At 41.0% G+C, this 19,287-nt stretch overlaps 1 protein-coding gene across 1 annotated transcript in view; it reads right to left on the reverse strand.

Annotated features, from left to right (window-relative positions):
- Positions 1–18,440, reverse strand: part of LOC149225603 (uncharacterized) — a 150,356-nt gene extending 131,916 nt beyond the window's left edge. Inside the window, exon 1 of the mRNA XM_089377191.1 lies at positions 18,145–18,440. Within this exon, the coding sequence (XP_089233317.1) occupies positions 18,145–18,316 (172 nt within the window). The 5' untranslated portion in view covers positions 18,317–18,440. The remainder of the gene's footprint in view (positions 1–18,144) is intronic.
- Positions 18,441–19,287: the final 847 nt, after the last annotated feature.

Here is a 19,287-nt window from a genome sequence, read left to right on the forward strand (position 1 = left end):
GATCAGGAATCTCATATATACAGGTGGAAGAAAGCCCTATGGCTTGAAGCAAAACACCCCGAGCGTAGTATGAGAGGATTGATAGTTGTCTAATGAAGTTGAGATTCACTAGGAGTTAAACCGATCCAAACCATTACCTGAAGGTTGTGGATGATAGACCTCTCATACCAGCACCTTATGAGGACGACCTATTTCTGACAGGTGCAGACCCTCTCATTTGCAGAAGTAAGAGGGAGTTGGATTCTGGATGTGGAATGGTAAACTGCAAGCCCGTGACTACCTCGAGGATCTTAACTTTCAGAAGTTATATGGTGATGATGTCGGACCAGATTTGGGAAATGCCTCTGAGTTTCATAAACTCATTCACGTTGATGTTCTTGGTGAACTTCCGTCCGAACATATGTTTTGCAGTTAGCATGGTGAGCTCATATTTGGTTGAGCCTCACTGGATTGGTGCCAAGAATCTTCTGAGATATCTTCGGGGCACAATCTCATGGATTGAGAGATTATTCGAATGCTGACTAGGCAGGCAATGTGGAGGATCACTAGAGCACTTCTCAACGCTAGTTCTCTTTGGGTTCTGCTTCGATATCATGGATGAGCAGGAAACAAAAGTTGGTTGCTATAAGCACCGCCGAGACCGAATACATAGCTACGAGTATGATCTCGTATGAAGCTGCCTAGTTGTGGAAGCTCTTCAATGAGTTGTTTGTACACATGATGAATACCACTGTGATTCTCTGTGACAACCAGAGGGGGGATTCGATTATTGAGGAATCCCGTATTCGATGATTGCTCCAGCAGATAGACATCAGATACTGCCTTATCTGGGATATGGTAAGTCGATGAGCGAGGAGGTTCCATCGCATTGAGACTGATGTACAGGTCGCAGACATTTTGTCAAAGCCCTAGGGAAAGGTCAAATCTGTGACTTTCCCGAACGACTTGGAGTCGTTGAGAGACCCTCTTATGAGGGTCGAGTATGATGTATTGAGCTCTGGGAGCTCTAGGGGGGCGCGGGGTACTTCTTGGAGCGACATGTGACCACAGGGCGACTCACCATCCCCTGGTGGTGCACTATGTACAGGGTAAAAGGTTCAACCTTCCCCTGTGACACCCTGTGGCGACTGTGGAACAGGATGATTAGTTCTCCTGTGGGCCAGGATGATTCGTTCTCTGTGGCGACTGTGGAACAGGATGATTAGTTCTCCTGTAGGCCAGGATGATTAGTTCTCCGTGGCATCCACTGGACAGGATGATTCGTTCTCCTGTGGACAGGATGATTAGTTCTCCTGTCGAGGCATCCTACCCATGCAGTCTGGGACTCATGGGAAGTACCTCTCATCTGATCAATGAGCAGGGAAATGAGGATAGGGACCATAGTAGTACTATCGATGGACGCATCGTTGTATCTACCATACTCCCTATGCTAGGATGACCTCCATTGATCTGGGATCAATGTAACTGATCTAGGATCAATATGAGTGGTTTGAGAAACTCTCTTGTGATATTGATCTGGGATCAATAAAACTGACTTCGGGTCAATAGAGAATGGTATGAGACATTCTCGATCAATTCTTCTTCATGGTTCAACGGAGCAGAGCAGAGCAATGTAGGGCACCGATAGCAGAGATAGTACAGTTGGACATATGGATCAGCAGATGGAGTTCTCCCTAGTTGAGAGGGAGTGTTAAAATTGGCAACTAGGGCCAAACTTCATGTGGGTCATCTTATTAATGGAAGCTGATATTTTTCTTGGATCCCTCTCATCAAGAGGTGTAAGATTGATCTAAAGATCATCCGATTCCGATAAGTATTCATGGAGATATGAATTTATTTGTGTTATGGGACAATTCGTCAAGGTTGGCCAGCAACCAAATAACCCCCTCTTGTGCTCTACGTTTTAGTATAAATAGAAGAGGACTTTAAGTCATTTGACACTCACTCACTCTTGTGATCTCTCTTCACCCTGTTTTGGGTTTGATGAAGATGAGATCTAGAGGGAGTGCCCTAAGTCTACGCACCCCTAATGAAGATCAAGCATCAACCATGGAGAAACTTATACGCTACCCTAAATTATAGTCATGGAGAAGCCCTAAACGCAATAAAGGAAGGAGCCTAATTGAGACCTATACGCTGTCCTAAAAGGGTTCTAACCACTGTACAGAAGAGCCCTAATCCGCTGATCAAAGGAGTCTCATACGCAGTCAATAAAGTTATCTAGCCACAGGCAAAGGAGATACCTAGCCGCAGTTTGATAAGAGATCTATCAGCTGTCTAAGGGAACATCTATACACTACAAAAGAAGTCCTAAAGAACCCTAGCCGCAGTACTAGGAGGAGATATCAAGCCACTGTAAAGTACAACCTTATTTCGCAGCAAAAGAAGGGCTCTATGCTGCCCTAACCGCAGTCCTCCTAGGAGATATGATCCGCAATCATTAAGGGTTCTATGCAGCAAGAGAAGGACTCATACAAGCTGGAAAGAGGAGGTCTTAAATAGCTCTAGACACAGTCAAAAGGAAGTGTATTCAAGAGTGCCCTAGCCGCAACCATACCATAGCCTTATGATGCACAGGGACAGCGTCAAAGGAAGGTCTAGAAGTAACTTGAATGACATGGTGATGAGTTCCTCAAGCCGCAGTAAGTTGGTCTAAAGAGGCCCTAATCTCAGACGTGAAGATGTCCTCATCCGCTGTCACATCTAGCCATAACTACAGCTATCTCACTGCTGGTCAAAAGCATGAATGAGGTACGTTTGGGAACAGCTGTCATTAGATTAGAAGTCAGAGGGCTAAGCTGTTATCTAGGGTCTAGTTTGGGTCTGCTTGAAGGAATCTGGAACTATAGCCTAGTTGCTTTGCTAGGCTGCAAGCCATAGCAAGTAGCTAAGGCTAATATGCAGCAAAGTGGATGTTGTATGTTAAGAACATCATGATGTGAGTAGTATAGCAACGAGGTATTGCAGCATGACGATGATGATATATTACAGTATGCCTTGAGTGTATGATTGGGTGTAACACAGTGACAGGTGCAACTGATGATGAAGTGCATCATAGCAGTCATTGAGTACAGATCAGTGATGGTGCAGCATTGAGTGCAGATCAGCGATGAGTACAACATTGAATGCAGATCCATGATAAGAGCAGCTCAATGATTGAAGCAGCAAAGTGATAGGAACAACAACATGAAGTGCAGCATGGTGCAGCACGGTGAGGTGCAGCAAGTGGACAAGATGCAGCACTATGATAGGTGGAGTCACCTTGGAGAATCAGTTGAAGCAGCATGTATTCAACTGATTTCATATAGATATAGAAAGTCAAAGTGTTGACTTTTGTTGTAAATGTACTATCTCTCTCTCTCTCTCTATTGAACTATTGAAGAACATAGAAGAAGAATTGATCAAGGGTTTCCCCACATTAGGGTTTGTCGCTACCTAGCGCCACATCTTGTGTCCTCTTGTCTTGGCTTGTCTTCTGCGATTTATGTTTATGTTCTATCTGCAATTTACTTTATCGCTAATGTGATTGCTAATCTGAAAAAGATATTGATCTAACTGTGAAAATCCAAATAAATTGCTCTAAGAATAGAACATACCTAAAATTAACAGATTCGTGTTCCTGTAACAAAGTTCAAAGGGCCATCCGAGGTAACGCAAAGGAGTAATTTAGTAATGTAGTAGACCCGGGAAATTCCCTGAGGCAATCCAAGATTTGATGAATTTCTAAAGGAAGTCGAAGGTCTAAATCACCTTGGGTATTCTTTCTGGACGGAACTCACAAAAGGATTTTTTTTCCAAGTTTGTGGATTAGAATAATTCGGATTTGGTTAGGATACAATTGTTAAAGTCCGTAAAATTTGGGATTAACCTAGAATTGTTTGGATCGTATTGGAATTAGTTGAAACTGGACTACGCTGGTACTGTTGGGTTTATTACAGCACCGTATTGAATGTTTAATTATGTTGTTGAAGAGCAGTAATGTGTTTACTAAAGACTATATTATTTGAAATTTTGTGACATCTTCTGAACAAGGAAAAAAGGAATTATGTTGAAATCCTAGTCACTTAAGGAACCCTAGGGTTGGAATTTCCCTAAGATATTACAATGGTATCAAAGCAAAAGCATCATGACAGCTTGTGAGTGCATGAGCTTAGTATGCTTCCAGAAGATACGAACAACGTCATAGTAAGAAGAAAGAGGAACACCCATAATCCAACCATGGCAGATGCAGGGCAAGAAGAACAGGATCCTGGTGTCCTACTAAATGCAATACTCCAACAGCAACACCAAATGACCAACTTGTTAATGCAAGGACAGCAGCAAATGGCTCAAGTTATTGTACAAACCCTAAATAATCTTGGTAACAGTGGATTGAACACAGGTAATAGGGTTGGTATTGAAGGAAGCAACAGGCATAACCCTAGTTCCTCCATGTTGTTACTCAAACACAAAACAGGACAACCAATGGAAGGAGCCATAGGCTCTAACTTCCTCAATTTTTAAATAGTCAAAAAACAATGACCCAAGGAGTAGCAGACCCAAATGGATTGTTTGATGATTACTTTCGGGACTATGCAGCACTAAAATAGAATACTTGGGCAGCCATGACTTTCCATGAAAACAGCTACATCAAATACAGAAATAGACCCTAGAGACAGCCTATTTCTATTTTAATGTGCAAGGTAAATAAACTATCCCTCCCTTCTTATAATGGATCATCTAAATGATCAGCAAGAACTTGGGTGAAAAAATTGGACACCTACTTCAAGCCCAATCCTATGTTAGAAGCAAACGCTCTCCAATTCACCACACTACACCTAGAAGGAGAATCCTATGTTAGAAGCAAACGCTCTCCAATTCACCACACTACACCTAGAAGGAGAAGCACATGATTGGTGGTATCATGGACCAGTTACGTTGGTGCATGCAAACATCACTTCTTATGTAGACTTTACGCGAAGATTGATAGATATATTTGATCAAGAGAACCCGGATATACACTTCATGTTGATTTGGGGTACCACCGGATGTGCTCTAGCCATGAAAATTGGTGGAGAGGCTAAAGCACATGAGATCTCCAAGACCCAGAATGTTTTGGGGAAATTCCACCCGGGTAGAGAGATATTAAAATAATTAATATTTTTAATGGGTTCCTAAGTCTAAACTTAGGAAAAATAAATATTAATGGGTATTAATATAAAACTAGGTGAGAAGGTTCTAAATGACATGGATCAAGCCAAATCTAATCTTAGCCATTGATTAGGGACTTAATCTCAGCCGTTGAAGACTCAGAAGAAAAAGTAAAAGAGGAGGCTTGAGGGTCAGTTGGAGATACACCAAGATTGATCAGTCAGTTCGATTTTCTAGAGCAAGGTTTGCTAAGAGAAATCGAACAGGTGATTTGAGTTGCAGCGAGGGGAAGTGAGTGCATAGCAGAGAGGCAGAGATAGTGTCGAAAGACCAGCACAAAGGCAAAGGAGGCTACGCAGAGCCAGCAAGAGCCACGCAGAGGGCCAGAGGGATTGCGCAGAGGCTACCAAGGCCTGCGTGAGTGACGCAAAGGGCCAGAGAGCCTGCGCAGAGCATCAAAAGGCTGACGCGGAGGGTTCCAGGCTGATGCAGAGACCAGGAGGGCTAACGCAGAGGGATCCAGGCTAACACAGAGGCCAGGCAGGCTGACGCAGAGCCTCAGAGAGGCGTTGGAGAGTTTTTCGTGGAGCAGACTTGCTAAATATCTGCTTCCAAAGAGGGGTATTACTGCCAGATTGATTTCTCTGTCAGGTGAGCCAGTATGGCACCCAGTTGTACTCAAGAAAGTTGCTTATTAATCATAATTGTTGCACCGGTTTTCCCAAGTTGGGTTTTTCTGTGGATGATTGTCCAAAACTAACGGTATCCCTTGTGTGTTTGTCTATTCTTTCAGTTGATGATCTGTAGATGGTTCAGACTACATTTGTGCTTATTTTCAGTATTTATATGGTTAAATAACTTGTTAAGAAATTAAACAAGTAGATGGAATAAACCAGATAGTGCAGGAAGAATTTCTAACAGGTTAGACTTAGAAATTTCAACATGGTATCAGAGGGAGGTCACAAGTTCGATACACACCCGACTCGCGTTGGGGGGGAAGATTCTTGGACATTAGATAAACCAACGCTCCCCGTGTGTTTCGTGACATGGACTAACCGCCTCTCGTGGATCCTTATCTCTGGCGATGCGATCGTTGACTAACACCTGCGGGTTTTGGTCTAATGGCAATCATGATTCCCAACAAGTGGTATCAGAGCGTTGTCGCAAATCACAGGAGAGCTAAAGGCACCAGCAAAATCAGAAAATTTGCAGCAGAAATAGTTGTCCCGAGAGACAGAAGTTGTCCCTAAGCAGAAAGCAACAGAGGGCCTGCGTCATCAGTTCGAGCCAGAGAGAGGGCCAGCACAGAAGCAATGAGAGGCAGAAGAGGCTCATGAAGAGCCATGTCATCCTGCTCAACCAGGTAGGAGTGACGCAGTTGGCCAGAGGAGCAATTCAGCCTTACCGGGATTGCGCAGAGCTAAGTGGCTCAGTTTCTTCAGATGTTAGGGCCTAGGAGCTGTGGGCAGATTGTGGATTGTGAAGTTGGTGGGGTGTTGTTGCTGTCGAAGTAGAACAGTACCTAACAGGACAAAACCAAGGCAAAGGGAGTCGCTACCTAGGCGGATTTCTAGCCAAGGGATCCAGATCAGTGTTGTAGGGGATCAGAGAGGAGCGGTTCGACAGTTGGCAGGAGGATTTCCAGAGGGAAATCGAGCCTCAAAAGGAGTCAAGGAGAAGATTTCCAGGAGGGAAATCAAGACTCAAAGGGAGTCTAATAGAGAACTTCCAGGAAGGAAGTAGAGACTCAGAGGGAGTCGAAGAGAAGAGCAGAGATGGCAATGAACAGACTAAGGGATCAGGACAGGTTGGACGGAGCATCCAACTTTGTCATCTGGAAGGCCAGGATCCTATCTGTTCTGGATAGACATCGCATCAAGGCCTTCGCCTTGAGAACCGTGGCTATCCTAGTCGACCCAGCTGATAACGAAAGGTATGAGGATGCAATGGCCAAGGCAAAGTGCATAATCCTTGATGGGGTCAAGGATCATGTAGTTCAGCATATTGTCGAGAAGAATATGGCAAAGGAGATGTGGGATACCTTGACGACATTGTATCAAGGCACTTTCATGCAAACAAGGATGCTATTGGAGAATCAGTTGCGGTCATATCAGATGTAGAAGGGGGAGTAGATAGATCTATTCCTCAGCAGGTTGCAGAAGATTCGGGACCAACTTACTTCCATACGGACCACGCCGGATCAGGAGTTCATGGTGAGGACCGCCCTGAACGCAGTGTCCGAGGAGTGGGAGACATTCGTCCAAAGAATTTTGGGCAGGGCGAAACTTCCAGGTTGGGAAGAGATGTGAGCAGCTCTTCACCAAGAAGAGATCAGACGACTAACCAAGACAGGAAGTAGCAGCAAAGGAGGTCGAATCAAGAAAGAGGAGGAAGAGGATGCGGCTTTGGCATCTGCAGGACATCAAGGGAAGAGGAAGAAGGACATCTCCAAGATAAAGTGCTTATGTTGGGTCATTATGCAACCCAATGTCCCAAGAAGAAAAATAAGGGAGAAGCTTCTGACTCCAAGGCAACGCCGGCTAAGACGGAGAAGGAAGTAGAGACTGATGACAACTGTGCCATGAGTGCTCATGCACCTCTAGATAAGAGGTGGAGAGACATCGAGTTGTAGTCAGGAGGACTACAGAAGATGTGGGGCAGGATCCTTGAGGTACCCAAACTCTTGGATCATACTCGGCTACGGGAGCCCAGAGTGAGAGTAGTAAGATGACAGATGTCGGTAGAAGCAAGATGCGGATGCAGCGGCAGAACAATGCTAGAGTGTAGGGATCTGTAGCAGCGCAATGAGGGTTGCAATAGTGCAAGAGGCATAGAGGAGGTTGCAGCAGTGCAGAAAGGCAAAGAGGTGTTTGCAACAGTGTGAGAGGCACAGAGTTGTTGTAGCAGCGCAGAGGCAGCATAGGGAACACAGGATAACAACAAAGGGAGCTTCAGCATCAAGAGGGCTTCTAGCCTGACAAGGATGTTAGTAGTTGGGTAGATCAGTTACTTTCTTCTCAGTAACTGAGATGCAGTGCAGCAGTAGCAGTGGTAGTGCTATGGGCAACATGATGAGAGAGAGTTGCAGTGCAGATGCAGTGTTGGGAGGAAGGACCAGCAGCAGCACGAATGCAGAGGGAGCTGCAATACAAATGTAGCAGTGGCAGTGGCAGAGCCATGGGCAGCAGTACAGGAGGTAGCAGTGCAAAGGATGTTGGGCAGCAATACAGGAGGCAGCAGTGTAGAGGATGTGGGCAGCATGCCAAGCATCAACACAGGTACCGGTGTTGGATGATCAAAGTGATGTTCAGTGATAAAGCATTAGTAGAGCACATTCCTCGCTAAGAAGGAGTGTTGATTTGGGGTAGCATTGGATGTGCTCTAGCCATGAAAATTGGTGGAGAGGCTAAAGCACATGAGATCTCCGTGACCCATAAATGGTTTGGGGAAATTCCATCCGGTTAGAGAGATATTAAAATAATTAATATTTTTAATGGGTTCCTAAGTCTAAACTTAGGAAAATAAAAATATTAATGGGTATTATTATAAAACTAGGTGCGAAGGTTCTAAATGACATGGATCAAGCCAAATCTAATCTTAGTCGTTGATTAGGGACTTAATCTCGACCGTTGAAGACTCAACAAAAAAAAGTATAAGAGTGGGCTTGAGGGTCAGTTGGAGATACACCCAGATTGATCAGTCAGTTCAATTTTTTGGAGCAGGGTTTGCTGAGAGAAATCAAACAAGTGATCTGAGTTGCAACGAGGGGCAATAAGTGCATAGCAAAGAGGCAGAGATAGCGCCGAAGGACCAGCAGAGAGGCAAAGGAGGCTACGCAAAGCCAGCAGGATCCACGCAAAGGGCCAGAGGGATTGCGCAGAGGCTACCAGGACCTACGTGAGTGATGCAGAGGGCCAAAGAGCCTACACATCAGAAGGTTGACGCAGAGGCCAGGAGGGCTGATGTAGAGCCTCAAAGAGGTGTTGGAAAGTTTTTCGCGGAGCAGACTTGCCAAATATCTGCTTCCGAAGAGAGGTATTACTGCCAGATTGATTTCTTTATCAGGTGAGCCAGTTTGGCACCCAGTTGTACTCAAGAAAGTTGCTTAATAATAAAGCCCTCAAAACTGTTGCACTGGTTTTCCCAAGTTGGGTTTTTCCGAGGAAGATTGTCCAAAAATAACAGTGTCCCTTGTGTGTTTGTCTATTCTTTCAGTTGATGATCTGTAGATGGTTGAGACTGCATTTGTGTTTAGTTTCAGTATTTATATGGTTAAATAACTTGTTAAGAAATTAAACAAGTAGGTGAAATAAACCAAATAGTGCAGGAAGAATTTCTAACGGTTTAGACTTAGAAATTTCAACACTTCAGAGAGCTTGCACAACTCAAACGGGCAGGGTCACACGAAGAATACAATCACAGAATTTGAACAAACTACTGTCATGGTGACAAACATACTTCAAGAGAGACCGACAAAAGATGTACACAGACCAGCGTCAACAAAACACAGTTTTAAGGTAGGAGACTTAGTCTTTTTGAGATTGCAGCCATATAGACAATATACACTCAAGAAAAGCAGTGCAAAAAAGTTGAAGCCGAGATTTTATGGGCCTTACAAAATTCTTTGAAGGATTGGCGAAGTGGCATATGAGTTAGAACTGCCAAGAGAGAGTAGAATTCATAACATCATCCATGTATCATATCTAAAGAAGGTTGTCAGATAGCAGGCCACTACTTCTATCGAATTGCCCCAGTTGGACGAAGAAGGGAAACTAGAGTTGATTCTAGAAGCAATCATAGCAATGCAAGAAAAGAAAGTAAGGGGCAAAGTAATTTCAGAATATCTTATTAGATGGAAGAATCTACTAGAAGAAGACACCACATGGGAAGGAGAACGAGTTTTACAACATCCCAATTTGCAATTGCTTGAGGGCAAGCAATTTCAGGAAGGGGGGACTGTAATGTCCTCTCCAAATTGATGGGCTAATGGAGGACGAAATAACTTATCTAACCCCATAGGCTATAGTCTTGATAAAGGGGTAAAAACCCAATTTTTACAATGTTGGGGCAACATTGTGGAAAAGTTGGGTCAATTAGGGCAGAAAAACCCAAAATTGGGGGTTGCAACCCCTCACATTTTGGATCCCATGGAGAAATCTACAAATAGAGGAGAGTTGAGATCAAATGAAGCATCATCGAACTGGATATGATACATTTGTTTTCTTGAGTTGTGGCTCTGAAGGTTTTAAGACCCCATTTCGCCCACTAATTTCGGTGGTGAAAGATTCCACCCTAGTTAGTAAATCTATTTTTATCATTTCTATTATGTTTTGGCAAGCAGGGAAATTTACCTATATAAAGAATACCAAGGAATTGGTGGAAGGGTTGAGGCAAGGCATCTGAATCTCTCTTGAAGTTAGACGAGTTGTTCTGAGGCAAGAATAGAATTGAATTCTTGAAGCAGATCCAACTCTCTGAGGTTGAATTCTTGCGAGTTCCTCCTAAGGGAGAAACACAAAAATTAGAGGCAGGTCGAGGTATCTTCTGAAGCTAGAAGGATCTGTGTTGAGGCAAGTACTGTCATTCTTTGAAAAACGAGTCACTGACACTAAGCGAAATCATTCTCAGGCCACCCAAACTTCCTGAGAATCAAACGAAGGGAAATTTCAACGGAAATCAAAACCCTCTCTGAGGCTACTCGAGGGAATACTTTTGTTATGCAACAGGTTTGAGTTTCCAAGGAGATTCGTGCTCCTATAACAAAGTTCGAAGGGCCATTTGAGGTAATACATAGGAGTGATTTTGTATTGTAGCAAACCCACGAATTTCCCTAAAGCAATCCAAGATACTAAAGTATGATTTGAAGAATTTCTGAAGGAAGTCGAAGGTCCAAATCACCTCGGGTATTATTTCTCGACAGAACTCACCAAAATGTTTTTTCCAAGTCTGTGAATTAGAATAATTCAGATTTGGTTAGGATTCAGTTGTTTAAACTCTCTGAAATTCGGGATTAGCCTGGAATTGTTTGGATTGTAGTGGAATCGATTGAATCTAGACTATACTGGTATTGTTGGGTTTATTACAGCATTGTACTAAATGTTTTATTATGCTGTTGAAGAGAAATACTTTTTTTACAGAAGACTATATTATTTGAAATTTTGTGTCATCTTTTGAACAAAGAAAAAAGGGAATTATGTTAATTGTAAACCTAACTAGGTTTAGGTTTTGACATCTGAAGTCTGATTTATTATGCTCCCATTGTGTTGACGTATTGATAAAGTTAACTTCATGCTCCTGATAAGATTTGCAGGTACATAATCTTCAAACTGTTGAAGATGATTGCCTACCTCATACTTGTTGATAAATTGATCATAATGTTGAGCATGATGGAAGGAGGGAGCTGTAAGAACCCTGATAACATTGATGATTGAAAGATGATCTTGTTGCCATATGAAGGAATGAAGTTTTGGAAAATCAAAGTTCTTTGATAATATGATGATGCAAAAAGAAAAACCTTGTATAACTGAAAGAATAAAGTTGTTGATCTCCCTAAGTTGAGAGGGAGCTTGGATGAAGGAAAGTGTATATCCTCCATAGTTGAGAAAGTGGACATGATCTTGAAATATGAAGAATATCGAAAAGGAAAGAATAAGATCGAAGAATAGCTAAAGCATTACAGTTGATTGTTCTTAAAGTTGAAAACAAAACTTGGATATTTTGAAAAGTGTTAGGTGAGGTTGGTGCTACTGAAGAAATTGAAGAAAGAAGCTTCCATAGAGATAAGTTTGGAACTTCAGATATTGTGATGACCTGGGCAGCATCAAAATAATTGAGGACCTCAGAGGTTTGTGCTAACACACACACGCGCGCGCATTAAAAGTTTATTGCTAATTGGCGTTGTGATTTTGCAAGATCTCTCCATAAGAAGTTTGAATATTTTAGAAGCATGCTTGGACTAGTGGTTATATCCGATTTAGTTAATAGGAGAGATGAAGCATCTTAGGTTGAGTGTCTGTAAGATGATTGGGAGGTCATCTGGCCAACCTATGATGATGTCCAAATCCCGAAGAGGGAAGGTATCGTTGCTCTTGTTCAGCTCTGACCATGGATACGATACCTAAATCCTTGTGGGTTGGTATTAGAGTTGAAACCTGATGGTACTGATAGTGGCAAAAGCTTGGATAACACCTTAGTCCTAACTGATTAGATACCTTGGTCAAGTATCTAATCTTTAGCATTGTGTATGCTATAACTCTTTGTAGAACATATCATTTTCAGTTCATCCTTGTACTTATATATATATATACCTCCCTAGTTAAGAGGTAGTGTTGAAGAATGTAACTAGTATTGGCCTTCATAATTGTATTTGAGTCATAATGTAATGTATTTGTCAAAAAAAAGAGAGAAAATTTATTTACAAAAGAAAATTATTTATTAGCATGGGTTTCATGCTTTATTATTTTATTTTTAGGTCATAGCCTCCTTTGAAGACTTCTAGGGTTTGTGTTATTAGTCATAGTCCTTGTCATCATGTAATAGATTATGATTGGGCGTTGTATATCAAGAAAGAAAAATTATTTTTTATGTAAATTGAGTCAAATAAGCCTCCTCCACCAAGTTGGCCTCAACAGGAGCCTCAAACCACTATATATTGGCAGCTACTCGACCTCATTTGGGACACCAACTAAGCAAGTTTGATCTCCAAATGCAGGAGAAGGAGAGAAGAACGAAAACTTCAAGAAAAGAAGGAGAACCCCTAGATCGAAGGAGGAACCCTAGCAAAGTATTTGAAGACCTTTTTGTTGATTTTGCTTCACATGTGCAAGTTTCTGGAGTGCAAAAGGGGGTCGAAATTGTAGATCTGAAGCAGGGCCGAAGTTCTGAAGTAGTAGGACAAAAATTTTGAGCTTGATGCAATTTTGTTGCTTTTTTACCTAAGTTGACTTTTGGAGGTTGGTAAATCTTCTTGAGAGGTTGGCTTGGTGGATTGGAAGAGGTTCTCTATCTAGGTCTAAGGTCTTGGATTGTCTCATTTTGATTTGAAACTACTAGAGGAAGAGTTTGACTGAGTTTTCCCTTTCATAGGGGTTTCGCCCTGGCTAAGTGCCCATATCTGGTGTCATTGATCTTCATTCTTTTGATTCGATGATTGCTTGATCAGAAGAATATAAACGAAGAACACCAAGAAAGTTAATAAGAATACAAGAATATCACAAGTAATTGTCAACATAAGAAAATATTTCTGCCTTTCTGATTTTCTAACAACTCTATGGTGTACTTTGCTATTTGGAGCTATTTCTTTGGTCATAGAGATGTTACTTTAGAGCAATAAAGGCTTGTACATGCACTCTATCTTGTAAGTGTGCCTTGGATTTGATAAATTTTTATTCTTCTGTCTAATGTATGGAATGGTTAATATAGGGTTTATATTTGTGCTACTTATTGTTGAAAATAATTAATTGGAATCTAGATGATAGCATTGTATGCATTACTCATTAGTAAAATGTGAATGACAATCCCATAGGTGAATCTTTAAACTAGCTCTCCCAATTGATTTTGCTCACTCACAAAAGTAATAACGAGGGTTTTGAAACCTAGGGTTTCATCATTCCCCTACTTCTTGCCAAGATTTAGCATATTTTGGAATCCTATTGACTCCATCATCCCAAGGACTAGGCACATGCCTTGTCACTTTGTTGATAACCTTCAAAAAATCACCTCAAATTTGATTCTCCCTCTCTTTAACTAATTTTTGGCCCCTCAAGAATAAGTCGCTAACTAGGGCTAGGGCACGAATTGGACTAGAGTTGAGGTTGTTGGCTTGTGGAAGGATTCAACATTGGAAGGAGTGTTGGTTGCCTCAAAATCAACCACTTCTAGTGGCTAATCCATCCATTTCAAGACTAAATCATTTTCCCTAGATAGATCTTACCCTAGAAAAGCCCTATTTGCCCTAGGCTTCAACTTGGGGCTTGTTGAAGGCTTCTTGTTCCATTGGTTGCTAATATTCATTGTTTGGAAGCCTTTTCTTGGCCTTGTGATTCTAGGTTGACACATTAGGCTTGCTATTCATTAAGCCTTGGATCTTTTGTGCCTTAAATAGGCTATATTGGAGGATGTGAATTGCCTTCTCTTGCATGTTGAACCTTGTCCATAGGAAGAGTTGTCCTCTATAAGCTTGTCTTTTCATCTTGCTCCTTGGACTTAGCATATCTCTCATTGGTGACCTACCAAAGGGAAACCTCCCTAGTTGTGAAAATCCTCAAAAGAGTAGGAGGTAGTGGTTGTGCTGACAGTGAGCCACATTTAATTGTCGTCCCTTGGTCTAGTTTTTCCTTGTAAGCTTTCCCCTCCCAAGACCTGCTAGATTTTGAGGCAACAAGTACCATCCACAAAATGAGGGAAGTGCCCAAAGGTTTTCCTCATAAATAAACAAAAATGAATAAATAAAAATAAATAAATAAACCTTTGTTTATTATTGTGCTTCTAGTGATTCTGGTGATTCTCTATGGTTGTGAACTATGGGCTAGCAGTACCTCTGACATGCAGTAGAGACAAATTGAAAAAATTCATAAGCGTTTGATTACAAACAAATTTAAGATTAAAAGTGCAGTTCCTTAGATATCTTGTTAAGTGAAACAGGCACTGCTCCTATTGAAGCAATTACTATGGTGCGAGTCATAAGGTATTTTAAAAAAATGAGCAAATGGAAGAGGGTAGATGGCCTAAGGTTGTCTTTAATGATAGATTGTGCAAGAGCAAAAAAACTTGGATGCAGCAAAATAACAAACGGTTTAGTAAATGGGGTATTTGCTTGAATGCGTGTCCCATAAACAACAAAGAGATAAAAGCTTTTGTTATGGAAAAGTTCCACAAACGTACTTGGGATAAGGAGCTAGGAAGAAAGAAAAATTACTATATTGAAGTGTTTAATCCCACTCATAATCATCAACCAAAAGCATACATAGAGGCCAATATCTCTTGGAGAGCCAAAATTCTTATTGCTCAGTTAAGGACTAATTCTCATCAACTCTATTGTGAAACAGGGCGCTGGAAAAGGCCAAAGGAAGTGTGGGAGGAAAGGGTATGCATTTTTTGTTCTTCCGAAAAAGTGGAAACAGAAAAACATTTCATTTTAGAATGTGAGGCCTTCAAAGACAACAGGGAAAGTTATGCAGATATGCTGGCAGCTAGCTCTTGGGATAATCTATTTAGCGAGGGGTTTGTCAAGAAGCTGGGAGCATTTATTGTGAAGCTTCACAGAAAAAGGGCCGAATACATCAAGCAGATGAAGAAATAATCTATCCCATAGGCTACCTTTAGCCTCGTCGACGCTAAAATAATTTCTTTCTTTCTTTATTTCTTGTTATTAAATTAATACCAATGTGATTAATATAATTGATATATCATATTGTTATTCTTAATGCATGGTACATAAAGCCATCATTAATTGTTAGTCTTAATGCATGGTACATAAAGCCATCATTAATGATCACTCTGATGGTCTATTGTTCTTTAAAAGATCAATAACTAGTTAATATGGTTTTTCAATATTACATCAAACCTAAAATTCCTATTCATTTCTTGGTAGTTTTCTTTTTCCTTTCTATGTTTCAAACTTCCCCACATGATGACCCTTTTTATCAACCCATTTCCACATCTTCAATGCAATTTACATGCATGTATAAACTCATAACATGTATTCAATTTGTCAATTTTCCTAACATGGGAAGGAAATCCAAGTGATCAAACGACCTAGGGTATGAACATTGAATACTAGTAGAGAAGTTGTGGTGGGTGGTGACTAAACCACCCAATGTAAAACCCCCTATAACCCACATATGGTTCGTTGTTATTTGTAGTAGAATCAATTGCCCTTAAGGGGCTTACAGTTTTTTATGACAGTAGATCTCAGTCCGATTTTTGTGAAGGCTTAATTTTGTTTATGTTGACCTTGCTGACTAGTAGTTTAGGATTCTAAGTATGGGACTCTATCCTAATTATTTCAATGTAGAAATTTTAAGTATCAGTACATTTATGCAATTTTGAAATTTCAACTCAGCCTTAAGGTTTCTCAAATCTATTTCCTATGAACTTTCAATGTTGGAGTTGAATCTGAAATATCCATTTACAGCAGCAATATTTCACTTCTCCTCGACCAATTTTACTAACAGCATAAGCTAAAACCCTTACAGCACTCCTTCCAACCATATAACAGATCTGAAATGTCTTATTTCAACAGATGAGAACAACAGTAAATCCGCTCCCTTATGTTATGTAGGTGCTCAATCAATTAACAAATTCAACTCAAAGTTATGACAAATTAGCATGAATAACCAATGCTAGAATCTACCCAATCATGAAGATAGTGCTCTTGTCTTCCTTAAGATTTAGAAACCTCTGCAAAGTTGCATTACACCGGTACATGGCTTATAAAACAACTCTAACACTACCTCCTAGTCTACATGTCCATCCTAGGGTTTGAGTCCTCAAAACCTATGCCTTCAACTCTTCTTTCATCAAGGCAAGCACCAAGATCTCCATGGTTCCTCAAGAGTACAATAACCAAGTCTCCTTCCAAAAAAGTATCACACCAAGCTCAAGACTCATCAAGCAAGGCTATCCAGGATTTTTCCCATACATGACACAAGAGCAAGGTTGTAATATCACCAAGGCAATGGCTTTTCTTTTCCTTATCTCTCTGGAGTAGGAAACCTAGCACTAACTCCTCTTGCTTCACAACAAGAGCCACAACTACAACCAGACAAACCATCTATTGCTCTATTGTTAAGTTCTCTAGGATTTACTTGCATGCCACAAACCCTAACATCCTCGTGCATCTCACAACAGTAATCTCTCCAAGAACATCCAAGTACTCTCTCTCTTCATCCTGTCTTGTCCTAGGCTTTACATCACAAACCCTGATTCTTGCTCCTTGCAAGACTTCTCCAAGCCAATTAAATTGATTGGATAGAAAATACAATGATATTTTACGTAAGCAAAGGCTCTCTTCCCTTTGTTCCCTTAGTGCAAACTAGGTGAAGGAAGCCAACATAAACTAGGTGAAGGAGGCCAACATAAAAGATGGTCCATACATGTGACCAACAAGACACCCTCGCATGGAGCATTATAAAATACAAAGATGACAGGTGTCATACTAGTCTTTACAAGAGCCCATGGTGGTGCACTCTCCAAGAATGATCCTCTTTGGGCTTAATGCCCCTCCTCTTAGATGGTGTGTTATCTAAAAGCTATCAGTCCAACACTCCCTCTCCCATGGTGGCTTGTTGTTTAAGTGTTCAAGTGTCCTCACACAAGGTGTCCCTCCTCGAGAGATCTGTGTCCTCACACAAGGTGTCCCTCCTCGAGAGATCTGCCCGACACTCCTCAACAAGTGCCAAAGTGGTTACTATGCTCCAATCTTTCTCCTCAACGTACGTGTCCATGTCCAACCAACCAACCAACCAACGTGCGTGTCAAGTGTCCAGCATCCAAGATGTCTATCGCTATAACATAATTCCAAGCTCATTTAGGGCTACGTGTTATCCTCCAAGTGCATACACTCCTGCTCCTATGTAGTACGTTCCACTTCTGTTCAAAAGACCAACTCCCCATATTTTGTGCACAGAACAATTTAGTCATCATGCCGATTAAGATTAACAACCTTGTATATATAAGGGCATCAAGCAACCACCCAAACTGAGCCATCTATTCGTCCCTGAATCAAAACTAAGAGACTAAAAGATCGAGTGCTCTCCTGGCTAGGTGAAAACACTTTTGGTCTAAACCCCAAAAGCAACATTCTAGTGGATAACGCCCTAAGTCCATGTGCTGCAGGACGGGAACTTAATAATTCTGATTAATAGAGGTATAAAGCGCCACATTAATTTTCGACTGACAATACTTGCAGCCTGAGTGTTTTATGGGTAATTAAGAACAGAAGAGATAGTTGAGAAACCCATTGAAAGCTGTAAAAACACGAAATAATGAACAAACGGGGGCAGGAACACATACTAATGGTACATGTGATAAGAAACCCTGAATGGGAACGCTGTAGAATAGCAGAGGGCGCGTGGTAATCGAACCGAGGCATGTGGATTACAGTGGCGTGCTGTTCCCATGGCGTAAGACCTTTGCCCGCTTCCTTTAGGCGATCTTGCTCATGCTGTTCGAGATAATCATCCATTCCCTTGAAAGTTTCGTGCTCCTCTGGTCGTCGTGTTTAAACCATAAACCCTTCAATTTCAGTGCTCACTAGTCTTTACTAAACTCTGCACCCTTATATTTGAACTTATCTGTGTATAATGCTAGCGCTTCGAGAGCATTGCTTTTGTACTGGACTTACATTCCACTTTTTTAAAATAATGTTTTTTTAATTGATATTTTCGTAGTGCAACATTGTCATACAACCCCTCTTGATTTATGTTATTTAGATTTACGTTAATTTCAAATCTAATCTATTGAGTACGAAGGACAAAGAAAAATAAATTATTTCAACATCCAGGACGTTAAAGATAGCTTATGGCAGAGGTTGCTTTTTCATTTGGTTGATGTATTCGGCCTTTTTTCTGTGAAGCTTCAAAATAAATGCTCTGAGTTTCTCGACAAACCCCTCACTAAATAGATTATCCCAAGAGCTAGCTGCATATCTGCATAACTTTCCCCGTTGTCTTTGAAAGCCTCGCATTCTAAAAAGAAATGTTTTTATGTTCCCACTTTTCCGGAAAAGCAAAAAATGCATACTCTTTCCTCTCACACTTCAACTTTTCTAGTTGTCTTTGAAGGCCTCGCATTCTAAAATGAAATGTTTTTTGTTCCCACTTTTCTGGAAAAACAAAAAATGCATACTCTTTCTTCCCACACTTCTTTTGGCCTTTTCCAGTGCCATGTTTCACAATGAAGTTGATGGGAATTAGTCCTTAACTGAGCAATAAGAATTTTGGCTCTCCAAGAAATTTAATCTCTTTTATTTAAGGTTTATAATCAATTTGATCTCCTGCGAGGTTTACAAGATATTTGATCTCTGGGCGTTCCAAAATTAAAATGGATTTAAGTTGATTTAATTATTAATAATTGATAATTATAATTATTAAAAAAATTATGTTATTTTATTTGGTCAAAATGTTTTAATTAGTCATTATAATTGTTGAATTTATT

The sequence above is a fragment of the Pinus tabuliformis genome, chromosome J (assembly GCF_031772625.1).
Source record: "Pinus tabuliformis cultivar Carrire ecotype Pingquan chromosome J, CPIR1, whole genome shotgun sequence".
Taxonomy (NCBI): domain Eukaryota; kingdom Viridiplantae; phylum Streptophyta; class Pinopsida; order Pinales; family Pinaceae; genus Pinus; species Pinus tabuliformis.